The sequence below is a fragment of the Podarcis tiliguerta genome (assembly GCF_965153285.1).
Source record: "Podarcis tiliguerta genome assembly, chromosome: 10".
In the NCBI taxonomy this organism is placed as follows: Eukaryota; Metazoa; Chordata; class Lepidosauria; order Squamata; family Lacertidae; genus Podarcis; species Podarcis tiliguerta.
In genome coordinates, this window is record NC_139543.1 from 19,001,827 (window position 1) to 19,017,797 (window position 15,971).

Consider the following 15,971-nt stretch of genomic DNA (forward strand, 5'->3'; position numbering starts at 1 on the left):
GGCTTTAGGATAAGAGAGCAAACGGATTGACTGGTGAGCGAGCGCGCACCAGTCCGACAGACCTTTTTTTCCGAGGAAACAAGCTTAGGATGGAAACATTGTATAGTTGTGGTGCCTTGAAAAACCAAAGCCGTATATAAGATGACAGGTTTCGCTTCCTCCGATGCAGAAAGCTGCGATTCTTTAGGTTGAGAGCCAACCGGGCTGGACATGATGGGCCTGAACTTCTACACAAACTTGCCTACGATCCAGCTGCAATTCTATACTGCCAAGGTCTTACGGAACGCAAGAGGATTTCCTTTTCAATCAACCAGCTTAGGATGACCACGGGTGACTGGACTTCTGCACACTCGCGCAGATCGATCTTAGGCACTTATAGTCCCATCTGCTTCCAGGAGGGTCTTCCTTCCAAGTTTATGCATTTAGGGCTGTTGCCTAACTTTGGAGAGTTTCAAGGGCAGAAGTGCTTCGGAGAAGCATTCCGAAGTAACTCTGCATTGTAGCGTGAATTCGGCTTGGAAAGGGAGATCTTTTCCCTTCCAGGTGACACTTTCCATTTCAGCCTAGTCTGTTCTATTTACTCTCTGGCTCTTTCTCTCACACACTTTCTTTTCACTGTAAAACCAAACACCGGAATCCAGCGCTAGATTGCCCAAACTCCTCCTCAGTCTCCGGCGTTGTCTTAACGGCAGAGCCAGTAATTGCCGCTTTGGGACCCGGTTTCCTACGCTCCAGCGACGACGCGGCGTGTCGTTTCGCCTCCTCCCAAACACATGTCAGAGAAAAGTCGATCTCAGAAAGACCAGGAGCGAGCCAGCTGTTGAGGCGCTAAGGAAGCGAAAGCTTCGCCTCAAATAGTTCCCAGTCGAAGGGTGGAGTGCAGGAGGCGAGGGACCGAATCTATCCCCTTTAAAATTCGACGGCGGGGGATTGATGGAGGGCGCGGCGCGGTGCCCCAGAAGTAAATGGGGAGTCGGGCAGATAAGATATTTTTATTAAATAATAAACAGATAAATATAATAGGAGGGAGATCAGTGACAAAAATGTTTCCTCGTCGCCCAGGTGAGCCGGTTCACCTGTACGCTGAAACCAGCCTGGTTTGCCCCCTCGCGCCACAACTGCGCCCGTCTGGCGTCTGCCTCGGGGGCCGAGGGAAGGGAACCTGAGCTTCCCTTGGGGGGGGGAGAACTTTTGCGCCAACCCATCTGCTGTGGGGAAGGGATCCCAGGGAGAAAAACCCCACCTCCCCGCTGGAAGGGAGTAAATCCAGGACTCATTGGGCGTCGGGGGGAAAGGGGCTTGCCGCGTCTGTTAGATCTGCACGGTCTTTCGACGGATCCTAGCTAACGCGGAGCAGCCCACGAGTCCCATTAAAAGCTAGGGAGGGGGATTCGGCTGCGATGTATTTAAGAGGCCAGCCTGACGATGGTGGTCGCGTGTATTCTAGTTGTGGGGATGGAATGAGGAGGGGGCGAACCGTGTGCGCCCCCTCGAGCTCCTTGACGACAAAGGGTGGGGTAGGCATGCAATAAAGGAAGGAAGGAATACATAGAATTCTTATCCCAAATGCCCTTAAAATAGAAGCACCCGCAAAGAGCTTTACGGCATTTCTCCTGTGGGGCACGGGACCAGCCATTCGCGGTGGGCATGGGACGGGCATGTGGCAAGGAAATAAATATTCCACGCCTCTCTAGTCTCACTTGAGTTACAAAGCTTAATGCGTCGCGATCGTTTTTGGAGCGTTTGTAATATATGTTGGTGGTTTGTTTGTTTGTTTTTGTTTTTTTTTGTCCAGTACTATCGGTGGGTGTTTTCTTTTTCTTAATTCTTTCCTTTGTGCTGAGGATGCTGTGAAGCTATTAGGAAACATTGGATTTAATACACACGACAAACGCTTATTCTGCTGCCCGGTTGCGTCCTCTCGGAGGAGGAAATCCAGGCCCGCGCCTTCCCCGGCCTGTTTACATAGCCCTTGGCCCCGGGGACCGAAAGAGAGATTTGTCGTTAATTAGTGGATCATCTGAAAGCGGAGAGGCTCCAAACCAATTTGCCCCGAAACGGCCCTGTAATAGCCCTGCAATTCACTTCCTTGGGCTCGTTCCAAATCTGAAGGGTGGAGGGTGTCTTCCGACGGCAAAGCCTCGCTGGCTCCCGCCATTCAGCCGGAGCTGGCTACGTTTAGCAACTCACAAGCGAGAGAACCGGGATCTGTTTCTCTTTTAAACCTAAGAGAATGCGCGTGGTTTCTGTTTGGTTGATGAAACTGGTTTAAAGCTAAACGCTAGTTTGTTCCCGGAGCTCTGAAAAGTACCAAAAGCTCCGAAAGGTTCCTTTGAAGGAACACCTTGCTATTTAGAGCACAGCGAGGCTGTGTTGCTAAGCAGCCTCTAGAAAGCAGGTTGGACTGAAAGCCCAGTCTGAGGTGAGATGGGGGAAATGACTCCAGAAATTCCCTTACTCGCTGGGTGAGCAATCTGGAGCCATCAAAATCGACGGCGGTGGGGGAACCACCTCTTCCTCGTTGGTTTCAATGTGATCTCTCACTGTAGCCTCCCGAGTTCTCGCTGGGAGAGCTGACCTCTGGTTTTCGCGCTGGGCATTTTGCCGTCTGTCTCTCCCCACCCCCAATTTGCAGTGGTTGGGGTCGCCCTTGCTTGAATAGCTATTGAAAGTTTGGTCTTGGGCGAGGCCATCATCCTCAACGCTCCGGAAACCTGGGTCTCCCCGACGGCTTCCTCCTTTGCATCCGGCTTGCCCGTCTACACTGGGACGCCCCGTCTAACACCCGCTCGGAGCTGCAGCCGCCGCCGACAGCCCCGCGCTTTTCCTCAGGAAAGCGAAGCGTTTTTGTTTCTTGGGAAGGGCGGCGCGTTTGTCAAAAGGCCAGGCGTCCAAAGGACTACCTCCGAAGTGGCACCGAGAAAGGAGGGAAGGGAGGGAGGAAAGAAGGAGCAGACCCGGGGCAGAAGCAGAGCAGCCAAGACGCGCGCCCAGGTGCACAGCGCGGGGATGTCGGCCTGGGCTGAAACTGACAAGCAGGCAGCGCAACTACCCCTCCTTTGTCCGAGAGAAGCCCATCGCTGTGGCCCCCCAATTTCCCTGATTTAGAGGTCACGCCGCGAATTGTCTTTCCTTTTATGATTCTAAAGGAAAAGATGATGTCATTTAAAGGCAAACAAGACCATTGATCTGGAGGCCTCTGAAGCCTGTGTAAGGTAAGGAGACTGGGAATAATAGGAGGGGAGAGGAGAAGGAGGGGGAGACCCAGAGGCGGAGGGGGAGGGGAGACCCACCTCCTTCCCTCTGGGCGGGGGGAGGAGGCGGAGGAGGATCGGGCGCCAATGGAAAGTAGCCTCCTGATCTTGGGAGCGGGGAGGGAAGGGGGTTCCACTTTCCTCCCCCCCCCTCTCCTCCTAATGCCTGTTGGAAGCGAATTGAGCAATTATCTAGTTTACCTTCTCCTCTTGGAAGTTAACGATTGGCGGGATCGTGGCTGCTGCTATTGACCCAACACTTTCCATTGAGAGAGAAAACGAGGGAGAGAGGCGAGGAGGAGCAGACAGGGGCGACCGTCCCCCGCCAAAGGCGCACAGAGGCGGCGATGGGCCGGCACGAGTCCGTCGGGATGCGCAGGCTGGTGCCGCCGCCGCCGGCCGTCGAGATGGAGAGGCAGCTGTCGGCGGTTCTGGAGGCGGTCCAGACGGCGAGCGAAACGGCGAGGGCGGCAGCGGCGGTGGGCTTGGTGTGGGCATCGGAGGACGAGGCGTCGCGGGCGGCAGCAGCCGCGCGGGGCTCCGTCGGCTCGGCTCAGTGAGCGGGCTGCGGAGGGGCAAAGGCAGCTGGAGAGGCGCCCAGGCAAGCGAGCGGCCAGCCATGAACAATAGCGGCCAGCCGCCACAGCAGCAGCACCCCCCGACGGCTGCCAAGAGCCTGGCCGCTCCTCGAGCCAACATGTTGAGTGCCTCCAAGCCTTTGGCATTCTCCATCGAGCGCATCATGGCCCGGACGGCCCCGGAGCCCAAAGCCCTGCCGCTGCTGCCCCACTTCTTGCAAGGAGGGGGCCCCAAAAGCGGCGAGCAGCACGTCAAGCCGCAGCAGCAACAGGCGGAGGCGGCGCTCAGCCTGGCATCTTCCATCCCTTGCATGATCCCTTTCGTGCCGCTGGCCTACGAGCCCTTAGCCAAGGCGGGCTCGGAGCCCAGAAAGCCCCCGATGGACCCGCCGCTGCCGCCCTCCCCCTCTTCTTCCTCGTCGGCGGCGTCTTTGAGCTGCGCGCTGAGCCTCAAGCCGCCGTCGGGGGACCTGCAGCCGCTGCAGCAGCACTACAAGCTTGTCCGGCCCCGCGTGGTCAACCATTCCTCCTTCCACGCCCTGGGCACCCTGGGCTACTTCAGCCGCGCCACCGAGCCGCCGCAACCGCCGCCGCCGCCGTCGGGCCTCAGCCTCCACCCGGTGGCGTCCTACTTCCTAGGCTCGCCGCTGCACGCCTCCTCTCCCGCCGCCTTACACGCCCCGACGGCGCCCAAGGCCTACCTGGCGGAGAGGAACAAGCTGCACGTGTTGCCTCCCGGCCCCGACAAATACCCGACGGCCTTCAAGGATTTGGCGCACGCCCAGCTGCACAGCGCGGCAGCCGCAGCCGCTGCCGCAGCTGCCGCCGCCGCCGCCGCGCACCTTCTGGCCACGGACAAGCTGCCCTTCAAGAACGTCGGGGCGGACTTCAGCCGCGGCTCGCCCAGCGCCAAGCCCAAAGTCTTCACCTGCGAGGTCTGCGGCAAGGCAAGTGCCGGATCCGGCCCCTCTCCCAAATCCGATCCGCCAAGGCGGCCGTCGAGGCTGCTGCTTGCTGCGGCTGCTGCGCTGGCTTTCTCGCGCACCCTTTCTAATCGCGTTTCTTGTCTCTTTCTGCTTCCACTTTCTGACCCCTCCCCTTCCCCCTTCAAGGTCTTCAACGCGCACTACAACCTCACGCGCCACATGCCGGTGCACACGGGAGCCCGGCCCTTTGTCTGCAAGGTCTGCGGCAAAGGCTTTCGCCAGGCCAGCACACTCTGTCGCCACAAGATCATCCACACCCAGGTACCGACCGACCGCGCGCGATCGCTCGCTCTCCCTCCGCTCTGCGCCCAGCAAACGCGCGGATTTCCCGACCGCCGCGTACAAAGCCAGCAGCAACGCGCGGCTCCCACCCGACGGCTCCGCGCCGTGGCTCTGTAAGCCTCCTCCCTTCCCGTCCCTGGTCCGTCGAACTGGCCAGCATCTGCCTCTCTCCCTCTGTCTGAGTTAGACTGTTCTGCCTCCTCGACGTGCGGAATGTTTGTCTTCTGGAGGCAGTAACTGGAAACGAGCTGTTCGTCTCGTGTGTGTGTGTGTGTGTGTGAGAGAGAGAGAGAGAGAGAGAGAGAGAGAGAGAGAGAGAGGAGTGGGGGGGAGGAAATACTAGTCTTTTCCCCTTTCTCCCCCTCCCCAACAATAGTGCTTGGGTATTGTCCCCTAGACAGCCACCTCTCCAAATTTCCCTTCTCTCCCTTTTTCCCACTGCTGCCTCTCCGTCGGCTGTTTATTTCACTAGGGCCACCATCCTGAAATGCGCTTCCTCGGAAGTAAGCCCGACTAAACTCACATCCCACCAAGCGCGATTAGGCTCCGAGTTCCAACTTCGGTGTTCTCTCTCCCCGCAACCCCGCGCGAGTCTCCAACAGACTTGAAGGGCGCTCGCCGCCAGAGTTTAAACTTAACAGGACGAGGCCCTCTCGGGTAGCAAAGGCAGCTGATCTTCTTTCCAAGCGAAAACAGCACCTTCCTCCCCAGTTCTTGCTGTCCTGGGGGGGTGGGGAAAAAGAGAGCCAGGATTGTGCCCCGCTTGGAGAGAAGCTACAAAACGGACTGGCTTTTGATTGCGTTTGTCTCTCCTTAAAATTTTAAAAAAATAAAATACAGGAGAAGCCTCATAAATGCAACCAGTGCGGGAAAGCGTTTAACCGGAGCTCCACGCTGAACACGCATACGCGGATCCACGCGGGCTACAAACCTTTCGTCTGCGAGTTTTGCGGGAAAGGGTTTCACCAAAAAGGTACGACTCTGCATTCGATGGCGTCGTTGTTGTTTCAGCGCGCGCGCGCGCACACGCCCTTTTTTCCTCCCGTGTCCGATGTTCAAAACGAATGTGCTAAAAAAAAAATTAAAACGGATATCAAACGGATATTTTTTAAGCGTGTCTAAAATGTTACGCCAGCATTATTGTTTGTGTGAGCTCGGAGAGTTATGTTGCGGGAAGACGAACGGAGGATCCCCGCTGTTATACAAAACCAGGAGCAAGAGATAGAGAGAGATATATATCTATTTAGCTTCTCCAATTGTTGTTTTTCTGAGATGGCCACTTCTGTTTAATTGGGGTGAGGGGCAAAGCGTTAGTGTGGATTTAAAAACGCGAGAACGATTGCAATTATTGTGAGGATAATTGGGATTAACAACTTAGTTTGTGCAGGTTTATGCGGAAATAAGTGCCACTGATTTCCGTTGGCTTGCTTAGAAATAAGGCCGCAATTTCCTGAACCCAGTGGGACTTACTTGTGAGGCGGCGCGTATATTCTTGAAACCCAAGGCAGCGATGTCTTGCACTCTTACCTGGGAGTAAACCCAGTTGAGCTCGACGGCACTTATTTCCAAATAAACGAACTATAGGCTTGCAAGTGTTAACCGGAGTCTTATGAGAGTGAACTCCGAATATTCTGCACGGTTCTGTTTGTAGATGCAAATTGCAAAAAGAAAACCCGGATCTACAACGCACCGCTTCGGATTAAGATGGTTCCGCTTCGCAGAGGTGCACGGAATTAACATTCCCATCTTAAATATTTATTTGTGAAGAAAATCTTTAAAAATAAAAATCGTAGATTTTGTTTAGTACCGCATTGTGGGTTATTCCAGTCCAAATTTAATCCACCCCAAAGCGGTTTGATTTCGCTGGCTAACGATTTTATTTTATTTTGGATGAGGGAGAAGGAGAGGAAAGGGATTTAAACCGCTTTATTGTTTGGAGTACCCCGGTTCCTGAAGGTCAGTCTGGAAGTCAGTTCACGGAATTTTGTCCCAATAAGCGGCGTTTTGGATCTGGGCACACAAATCGGCTACACAGGAGCGTCCCAAGATTTCAGTTTCTTTGGATTTTGGTGTCTGTCTGTTTGCGTGTGTGGTTTTTTGTTCGATTGCTCGTTTCGTTCTTGTTTTAAAGTAGAAAAAACTAAAAAGAATTTGAATTCTTTCGACGGAATGGACTCGGGAATGCCAACCGAAGAAGTTAACCCGAGCTAGTTTTGTGTTGTTGTTTTTTTTGTTTGAAGCGGGGTGTGTGGGTGTGTGCGCGCTTGGGCTGTGTGTGCTTGGGGGGCGGGAGAGGGTCTCCCCACGTGCCTCACTGAGCGCCTCGCCCTGTTGTTTGTGTCCCCCCCCCACCAAACAGGAAACTACAAGAACCACAAACTGACGCACAGCGGCGAGAAGCAGTTTAAGTGCAATATCTGCAACAAAGCCTTCCACCAGGTGTACAACTTGACTTTCCACATGCACACCCACAACGACACCAAGCCCTTCACCTGCCCCACCTGCGGCAAAGGCTTCTGCAGGAACTTTGACCTCAAGAAACACGTCCGCAAACTGCACGACACCAACGGCAGCGGCGGCTCAAGCGTGGCTCCCTCGCGAAGCGCCGTCGAGCCAGAACTGCAGCCGCCGCCGCCGCAGCCAATGCTGCTTCACCGCCCGTGAGGCGCACCGCCGCCGTCCGCCCTTCTTCTGCGTGCACTTAGACGGCGGTCCGCGCTTCTCCCGCGCTCCCTCCAGAGAAAGCCGTCGGGTTTTTCTTCCCCTCTGGGACTGCTGGAGAAAGAGAGACAAGGAAATTGCTTTGGGTTGTTTTTTCTTTCTGCCCCCGACAGTCGGGGAAAGAAAGACTTGCGTCTCCCCGCATGAGCCGGGGAGCTGGTTTTGAGAAAACCAGGACTAATGAAACGTTACTTCGGGCGTATATTTATTGAAAAAGCTGGGTCGAGACCCGGCCGGGAAGTCTGCCTAGAGTTGCCAGGTGCTCGCCTCCAAGAGGGGTGCGGGGAAGAGACCCCCTTTTGTTATGAAAATCCCCTGTCCTTTTTTGAAAAGGCCCCTTCCTTTTAAAGGACTTCCATTCGCTCCAGAATTTCTTGCAGCGCCCAATTGGTGTCTCTTGTGTGTGTGAGAGTGTGAGAGAGATTTTAAAGCGTCGCCCCCACATCCCAAACTCTGGGGTATCCCTTGCTCAAAGGAGTCCTTCTAAGTACCCTGCCCCACCGAAAACAGCGGGAGGGGGCGCTCCCTTTTCAAATGCCACCTTCGACGTGTGCCATTTCAAACTTCAGCGCGCCCGGCGCTTTATTCAGCGGCTGTTAAGTCCCGGGTATTTAAATGCAGAATTCCCTGCCTAAGGTTATCCAAATATATATTCTAAGCTCGGGTTCAGCAACCGGTGGCAAGGGTTTTCTAGCTGAAGGGACGCTGACTTACGTCGCAGGCCCTCCTGTCCTTGTCGCAAGGCCCCAGTCCCACCCATCTGCGGTGCCCCGGGAGCGCGACTGACTTTTCTTGGGAAGAGATCTGCGTCCTTCCCAAAGGGGATCTCCCCTTTGCAAAGAGTCGCCTTCCCGCCCCGCTGTAGAAAACGGAACCGGCGTCTCTTTAAAGTTCAGCGGTGGCTCTGCACTGCAAGACGGCCCCTCGACGGTCCGGAAAGCGTCACCCCACTTGAGCTCAGCTCCACGGTCGTGTGTGTCACCTTAATTCAGAGTGTGGCTTGTCTAACTGTGTGCGTGTATGAGAGAGACGCCTTTTAAAATATAGCAGACCCCTCCAGTCCCTCCTTTGGCACGGAAGGTCTCCTCCTTGAAGGGATGCGTCCCCAAGACGATCTCTTGTTCCCCGACATCCAACAGTGTGTTATTTTGGGCTCTGACAACCCTCGATATTCATCCCTCGAATTCGGTCGCTGTATATAGAATAACAACCCCCTCCTCCCGGAAAAAAAGTGTGTCGATTGACTTTGCCGGCTGGCTGAATCTCGGATTCTCGATTTCCCCCTTTCCCCGACGGTCTTCTCCTTCCACCTCCTCCTCCTCTTTCTCCTTCCCTTGTTCCTCGACCCCAACCATTGCCAAGCCTCCTCGACCTTAGTGATTTCTTGTGAATGGGGACGGGGTTGGCTTCAGTTTTGTACGGATCTGAAATTCCCGGTTGTATTTTTAAAAGAATTATTATTATTATTATAATTATTGCACGTGCCAAAAAAAAAAAAAAAAAGACTTGGTGGATCTGGTGGCAAATAAACGGGCGAACCGCCCCTTTCAAGCAGAGTGCGTTGGCTCTTGGCGACTCAAGGTGGCGGGGAGGGAGAGAACGTGTCGTGGATCGGCGCCAGGGGAGTCGCTTGGCCTCGCCGTCGGAGCTGCGAGGCCTCCCGGCCGCCGCCCTTTTCTCGCCAGGCTCCGCCCGACGCGGGTGTCGTCGAACTGCCAAGCGCTCCTTCCTGTCCGCTTGCCAAAGCGCTGATCCAACTGCTAAAGACTTTAATTAAGACTCGGGGGTAATTAGTTCGGATTGATCAAAGCTCAGCGACTCGAGATGATTCGCGGCCAGCCAGAGCGCGCGTCCCTCCTCCGCCCCTGTTGACAGAGAGGCGAGAAGGAAGCGTGCGCCGTAGCGCGCAGTCGGGGGACGGCTTCCCTGATCTCCCCCACCTCCTGGCGACTGCGGGTCAGGCAGGCCTGGGAGAACCCCTCCCTCTGCCTCGGCCTCAACCTGGGCCTGGCAAATGGGGCGAAAGAGCCCACCGAGGGCTCCCACTCTCGCACCCTCTGGATCCACTCCGGATGACTTGGGGTCGCCAAAGGAGGCAGCGAGGACTGTGGCTGGCCGGCACGCGGCGCGTTTAAGGCGCATGGCTTCCTCCGATGGGTGCTGGGAACTGTAGATTATCAAGGGTCCTGGGACTTTAGGCGCAGGGAGAGCTAACCCAGGGGTCAGCAAACTTTTTCAGCAGGGGGCCGGTCCACTGTCCCTCAGACTTTGTGGGGGGCCGGACTATATTTTGAAAAAATAAATAAAATGAACGAATTCCTATGCCCCACAAAGAACCCAGAGATGCCTTTTAAATAAAAGCACACATTCTACTCATGTAAAAAGACACTGATTCCCAGACCGTCCGTGGGCCGGATTTAGAAGGCGATTGGGACGGATCCGGCCCCCAGGCCTTAGTTAGCCTACCCATGGGCTAGACTATAATTCCCAGGAGCCGCCCCCCCCCCCCTAAATGCAGCCAGCAACGGGGAAGTCAGGAGGCAGCGTTTCTTTTTCTTACGAAGGTCGAGAGCTTAGAAGGTTTTTGGCGGCCAAGAAACAAGCCAGAGAGCATTGCGAGGGTCAGAACCAGTCCGCTGGTGTAGATTTATTATAATTATTATTACTATATATTTTTAAGTAGCGCCTGGTGTATTCTGGAATAGGAGGGCATATAGGACGGGAGGCAGACGGCTAAAATGCGTCTGGCGAAGCGGGTGGCAAGAGAACAAATCAAAGGCCAAAAGGAAGAGAGAGAAAAGGCAATGGGAGAAGGGGAGCGCCCTAGGGCAATTAGGGGCGGGGTCTCGGTGGTGCTACGCGGCCTTTCACCCGTGGCCAATGCAGGCCTTCGGTTGAGGGGGCGTCCCTGACGTTTTGTGTTCCCCGGAGTCTCCCGCTTTCTTTCCGCGAGGGGTTATATATAGGCAAGTGCCCGCGCGTGTGTGTGTGTATCCAGACCAAGTTTTCATAGAAAATCACAGAATTGTAGAGTGGAAGGGACCCCCGGGGTCATCTAGTCCAACCCCCTGCAATGCAGGAATCTTTTGCCCGACGTGGGGCTCATATTTTGGTTTTTTGAAGCCCTTAACAAAGAGAGAAGGCGCTTCCTTTTCACCCCGGAAAAGAGCAATGTGCAAAATAATAGTGAGCATAATCGGTGTGATTCGCATGCCGTCGAAGGTGAAGCTCTTATTGATTCTAATCACCCTCGATGGCGCCCGACGTCATTAGAGTCATTAGCGCCGCTTCGTCTTGACAAGGCGCGCTGCCAGGAGGCGACGGGGCGGCTGCCAAGTTTGTTGGCTTGTTTGTTGGGGGGGGGGAGGGCTCGCGATACCATTTTTCCTCGTACGAGCTCCCCCCCCCCCCCCGCTTTTATGCATTTCCCGACGTGATTTATATACTATATATAATATATTAGGAATCTGGGGCTATTTAAGCGCCGGTGGTGGGCATCGCCAAACAAAAACAAAATTTGGGTTGGTCACAGAGAGAAATCTTATCAGAAGTTCCCGTCTCCCTCCTGCCAAATGAATATAAGAACGGGATTAGTAAAATTTCACCAAGCTGAACAGAGAAACAGAGAAAACAGTTAAGGCCACGATCCTCCCTAACCGCCTCCTTACATCATTCCCAGGTAAATTTCCCTGGAAGCCACGAAAAAAATGATTTCCCATGTAAACGTGCTTAGGATTTGGGCGGATGCAACTAGAACGATTCTTGTTCAGCAAAAGACGGGGCATCGTCGTTGTTGGGATGGTTAGTAGAGAAGCATGATTGTTATTTTAGATTTAACAACAAAGAAAGATCTATAGTTTTTTTTGGGGGGGGTGTTTTTCCCCCAATAAAGGTTTTTTTTTTAATTAAAAAAAATCCGACCAATTCTCTTCTTCTTTTTCGAAAAATTTGAAGAAATTGGTAAGATAAAATAGATGCATGATTAACTGTCGGTTTCTTCTTCTTCTTCTTCACCGTTAATCATGCATCTGTTATTATTAAAATTTTATCACCGTTACTCATGCATTACTATTGTTTTATTTATTATTATTTTAATATTTATTATTTATTTTATTATTCTTATTAAAACCCCATGTTCTTTGGCTACAATGCTGCCATCTAGAGAATCCGCTCCTTTCTTTTTTTTTTTGCCGAAGCAAAGACGCGAGCCATTTTCTTTCTGCCCCTCGAAGGTGCGAGACTTGCTTTTCAAGCCAACCTCGAAAAGGAAACCCGGCTCCGGCTTCGCGTTTTTGCGCATCGCGCGGCGCGTTTTTTCCTAGTGGAGGGATGCTCGGATCGCCATCCAGGCGCCCGCCATCTCCTCCCACTGTCACTGGCAGAACTGGCAGGCAACTCTTGAGTGGGGAGAGCGCGGCGTTTTCCGCGGCGCTGGTTTTTGTTTTATTCCAAAGGTGTCCTCCTTTGGTTTTGCTCTCGGGAAGCGTTTTGGCCACACAGAGTGAGGAAGTGGCGCTTACAATGCGACCCTCTCCTCCCGTACGCCGAAGTGCACAGGATCGCAACTTTGCGCGTGATCCTGACAAGGATGATTTGCGAGCAACACGTCTAAACGCAATATAGTTTTGCTTCCCTCAGCCAAGCAACCCAAAGCAGCAATCGCGCGCTCGGCTCTGGCGTCCCCTCCAAACGCCGACCGGACGGAGACCTGCTTGGCTTCAAAGAAGGGGACGAGCTCCTGTAACTGCAGCAGACCATGCCGTTGCTGCGCGTTAATTCGAATTAGCTGGTGGCTCTCTCTGGCCAACCCGCTCCACCAGCATGGGGGATGCCCATAGACCACTGGGAAGGTTTGTCGCGCATCTCCAGTCAAAGGATCAGGGCAAAAGATGAGACCTTGCGCAGCGGCTTCTAAGGGCGCAGAGGCTCAAATCCGAATCATACAATGAGTTGTGGATGCTTCCTGGGAAGGAAGTTCTTATTGGTTCTCACGGGGCTTACTCACGAGGAAGCGAGCGGTGCCTTGGATTCCATCTCCGACCTGTTTTCTGCATATATATATATATGGGACGCGGGTGGCGCTGTGGGTAAAACCTAAGCGCCTAGGACTTGCCAATGGCATGGTCGGCGGTTGGAATCCCCGCGGCGGGGTGCGCTCCCGTTGTTCGGTCCCAGCGCCTGCCAACCTAGCAGTTCGAAAGCACCTCCGGGTGCAAGTAGATAAATAGAGACCGCTTACTGGTGGGAAGGTAAACGGTGTTCCGTGTGCTGCGCTGGCTCGCCAGATGCAGCTTGTCACGCTGGCCACATGACCTGGAAGTGTCTGCGGACAGCGCTGGCTCCCGGCCTATAGAGTGAGATGAGCGCACAACCCTAGAGTCTGGCAAGACTGGCCCGAACGGGCAGGGGTACCTTTACCTTTATATATATATATATATATATAAATATAAAGGTAAAGGTACCTTTACGATATATATATATATATGGCATTATTTCACAGATCGGATTCCTCCCATCCTTTGACAGGGCACATCGGCTCAAAGGACTGGCATTGGATGATTTAAATACTGTATCATCCTTTTTACTTTATTGTTGTTTTATTACTGTTTCCATTGAAGAAGAGTTCAGTCCGCAGAACCTGAGACTCTGAATCTTGGCCAAAAGTTTTCTGTATTGCAGGGGGTTGGACTAGATGACCCCGGGGTCCCTTCCAACTCTACAATTCTGTGGTAACTGGGAAGGCGTGTGCCGTGGGATTCAGCTGAGCTCGTGATTCCAGCTGCAGTGCAGTCCGCTTACCTGGGAGTAAGTTCCACTGAACTTACTTCGAAGGAGACGTTCTACAGGGGCAGGTTTCACGGAACCAATCCTGGCTACACAGTGACATCCTGCGAATGACTCCTAAGTAAACGTGCACAAGCTCGGGCTGTAAGAGAGGTTCGGTAGCTTTTAGGATTCGCTGAATCGGGGCCAAAAGGCTAGAGTTTGCTCGGCCACAAGCAAACGAGAACTAGGCTCTTCCACGTTGAAGGAAGTTCAGCAGGTGCACGTGACAGCAAGATGTACCTGCTGAGATTTTGCCTTCTGCATATAATTACTTAGGGGCCCCGCCTCTTATTTCTCTGGCCCTTCTGACTAAGACTTAACCAAATGAAGCTGAAGCAAGATGAATAAGTTTCTAGACCATAAGATTCTCCCAACTGGGTATGACTATTATTTTATACAAAACCTCTGTGCCTGCCACAAACCCCACCCTTCTCTCTCTCTCTCTCTCTCTCTCTCTCTCTCTCTCTCTCTCTCTCCAAGTACAGTGGTACCTCAGGTTACATACGCTTCAGGTTACAGACTCCGCTAACCCAGAAATAGTGCTTCAAGTTAAGAACTTTGCTTCAGAATGAGAACAGAAATCATGCTCCGGTGGCACGACAGCAGTGGGAGGTCCCATTAGCTAAAGTGGTGCTTCAGGTTAAGAACAGTTTCAGGTTAAGTACGGACCTCCGGAACGAATTAAGTACTTAACCTGAGGTACCACTGTATATCATAGGATTGCAGAGTGAAAAGGGACCCAAGGGCCATCTAGACCAGTGTTTTTCAGCCTTTTTTTGGCAAAGGCACACTTGTTTCATGAAAAAAATCACGAGGCACACCACCACTGTGTGCGGAGAGGGAGATGTCGGAGCCCCGCTGCTCTCTATGGGGAATCGGATGAGAGCGGACCGTCCGGCGCCCACCTAGTGGGCGAAAAGTTGACCTTTTTTTTTTAATCTTTCGAATTTTTCTATTTTTCCCACGGCACACCAGGCAACATCTCGCGGCACACTAGTGTGCCGCGGAACAGTGGTTGAAAAACACTGATCTAGAGCAACCCCACAATGAACCTAGGAGACAGTCCATTATTTCTTGTATTTTGCCCCACAGAGCTGAAGCCGAGAGGCCGTGACTTGACCACAGCGTCCCAAAGAGTCTCTTGTGAGGATAGCTGACACCTAGTTCAGCTCTGGCTACACAAGACTGGCTGCTGGATGTTTTCCTGACCTATTACAAGGTGCACATCTATAACTTAGCCTTCTCTAAGTTCCAGTGTGTCTAGAATTGCCCTCCCAATGCCACCTGCAACCCGGCAGCACTCCTGTGTGTTGTAGTAGTAGTAGTAGTAGTAGTAGTAGTAATATATTATTTATACCCCACCCATCTAGCTGGGTTTCCCCAGCCACTCTGGGCGGCTCCCAACAGAATGTTAAAAACACAATAAAACGTCAAATATTAAAAACTTCCCTAAACAGGGCAGCCTTCAGGTGTCTTCTAAAAGTCAGATACAGTGGTACCTCGGGTTACATACGCTTCAGGTTACATACACTTCAGGTTACAGACTCCGCTAACCCAGAAATAGTACCTCGGGTTAAGAACTTTGCTTCAGGATGCGAACAGAAATTGTGCTCCGGTGGCACGGCGGCAGCGGGAGGCCCCATTAGCTAAAGTGGTGCTTCAGGTTAAGAACAGTTTCGGGTTAAGAAGGGACCTCCGGAATGAATTAAGTTCTTAACCTGAGGTACCACTGCAGTTGTTTACAGTTATACCTCGGGTTGAAGTAGCTTCGGGATAAGTATTTTCAGGTTGCGCACTGCGGTGACCTGGAAGTAACGGAGCACATCACTTCCGGGTTTCGCTGCTTGCACATGTGCAGACGGTCGAAATGACGTCACATGCATGTGCGGAAGCAGCAAATTGCGACCCGCACAGACGTGGGTTGCATTCACTTCTGGATGCGAACAGGGCTCCGGAACAGATCCCATTCGCATCCAGAGGTACCACTGTATTTCCTTGACATCTGATGGGAGGGCATTCCACAGGGTGGGCGCCACTACCAAGAAGGCCCTCTACCCAGTTCCCTGTAACCTCACTTCTCGTAGCGAGGGAACCGCCAGAAGGCCCTCGGAGCTGGACCTCAGTGTTATACGCGCTGGCAGGAATTCAACAGGTATAGCTTGCCTTGGCACGACACCGGCTGATGGCAAGCAAGAAGCAAATAACTCATTCCCAGCCTGCATGTGCTCCTCCATGCAGCAGTTTAACCCCAAGCTGTGCTGCAGAGAGAGCTTTCTTCCCCTTTGCTAAGACTCGCCTAGAGGAGACCCATCTCCCATGATCTC

The 15,971-nt window shown here is 53.1% G+C and overlaps 1 protein-coding gene across 2 annotated transcripts; it reads left to right on the forward strand.

The window, feature by feature from the left end:
- Window positions 1-1,821: 1,821 nt before the first annotated feature.
- FEZF1 (FEZ family zinc finger 1) lies at window positions 1,822-9,314 on the forward strand. Of its 2 annotated transcripts, XM_083400614.1 has the most exons (5): window positions 1,822-3,215; window positions 3,472-4,779; window positions 4,945-5,079; window positions 5,941-6,073; window positions 7,460-9,314. In XM_083400614.1, the coding sequence occupies exons 2-5, from the start codon at window positions 3,874-3,876 to the stop codon at window positions 7,762-7,764; spliced, it is 1,479 nt and encodes a 492-aa protein (XP_083256740.1). In that variant the 5' UTR covers window positions 1,822-3,215; window positions 3,472-3,873; the 3' UTR covers window positions 7,765-9,314. The 2 variants fall into 2 exon arrangements, with proteins under 2 accessions (XP_083256740.1, XP_083256741.1); XM_083400615.1 differs by having other exon boundaries at window positions 1,822-4,779.
- The last annotated feature ends 6,657 nt before the right edge of the window (window positions 9,315-15,971 follow it).

Bases quoted from the DNA above. Each gene is read 5' to 3' on its own strand.
- FEZF1 (XM_083400615.1), top strand. From the start codon at position 3,874: ATGAACAATAGCGGCCAGCCGCCACAGCAGCAGCACCCCCCGACGGCT. The intron at 5,080-5,940 runs GTACCGACCGAC...AATAAAATACAG, and splicing joins ACAAGATCATCCACACCCAG to GAGAAGCCTCATAAATGCAA. The intron at 6,074-7,459 runs GTACGACTCTGC...CCCACCAAACAG, and splicing joins GAAAGGGTTTCACCAAAAAG to GAAACTACAAGAACCACAAA.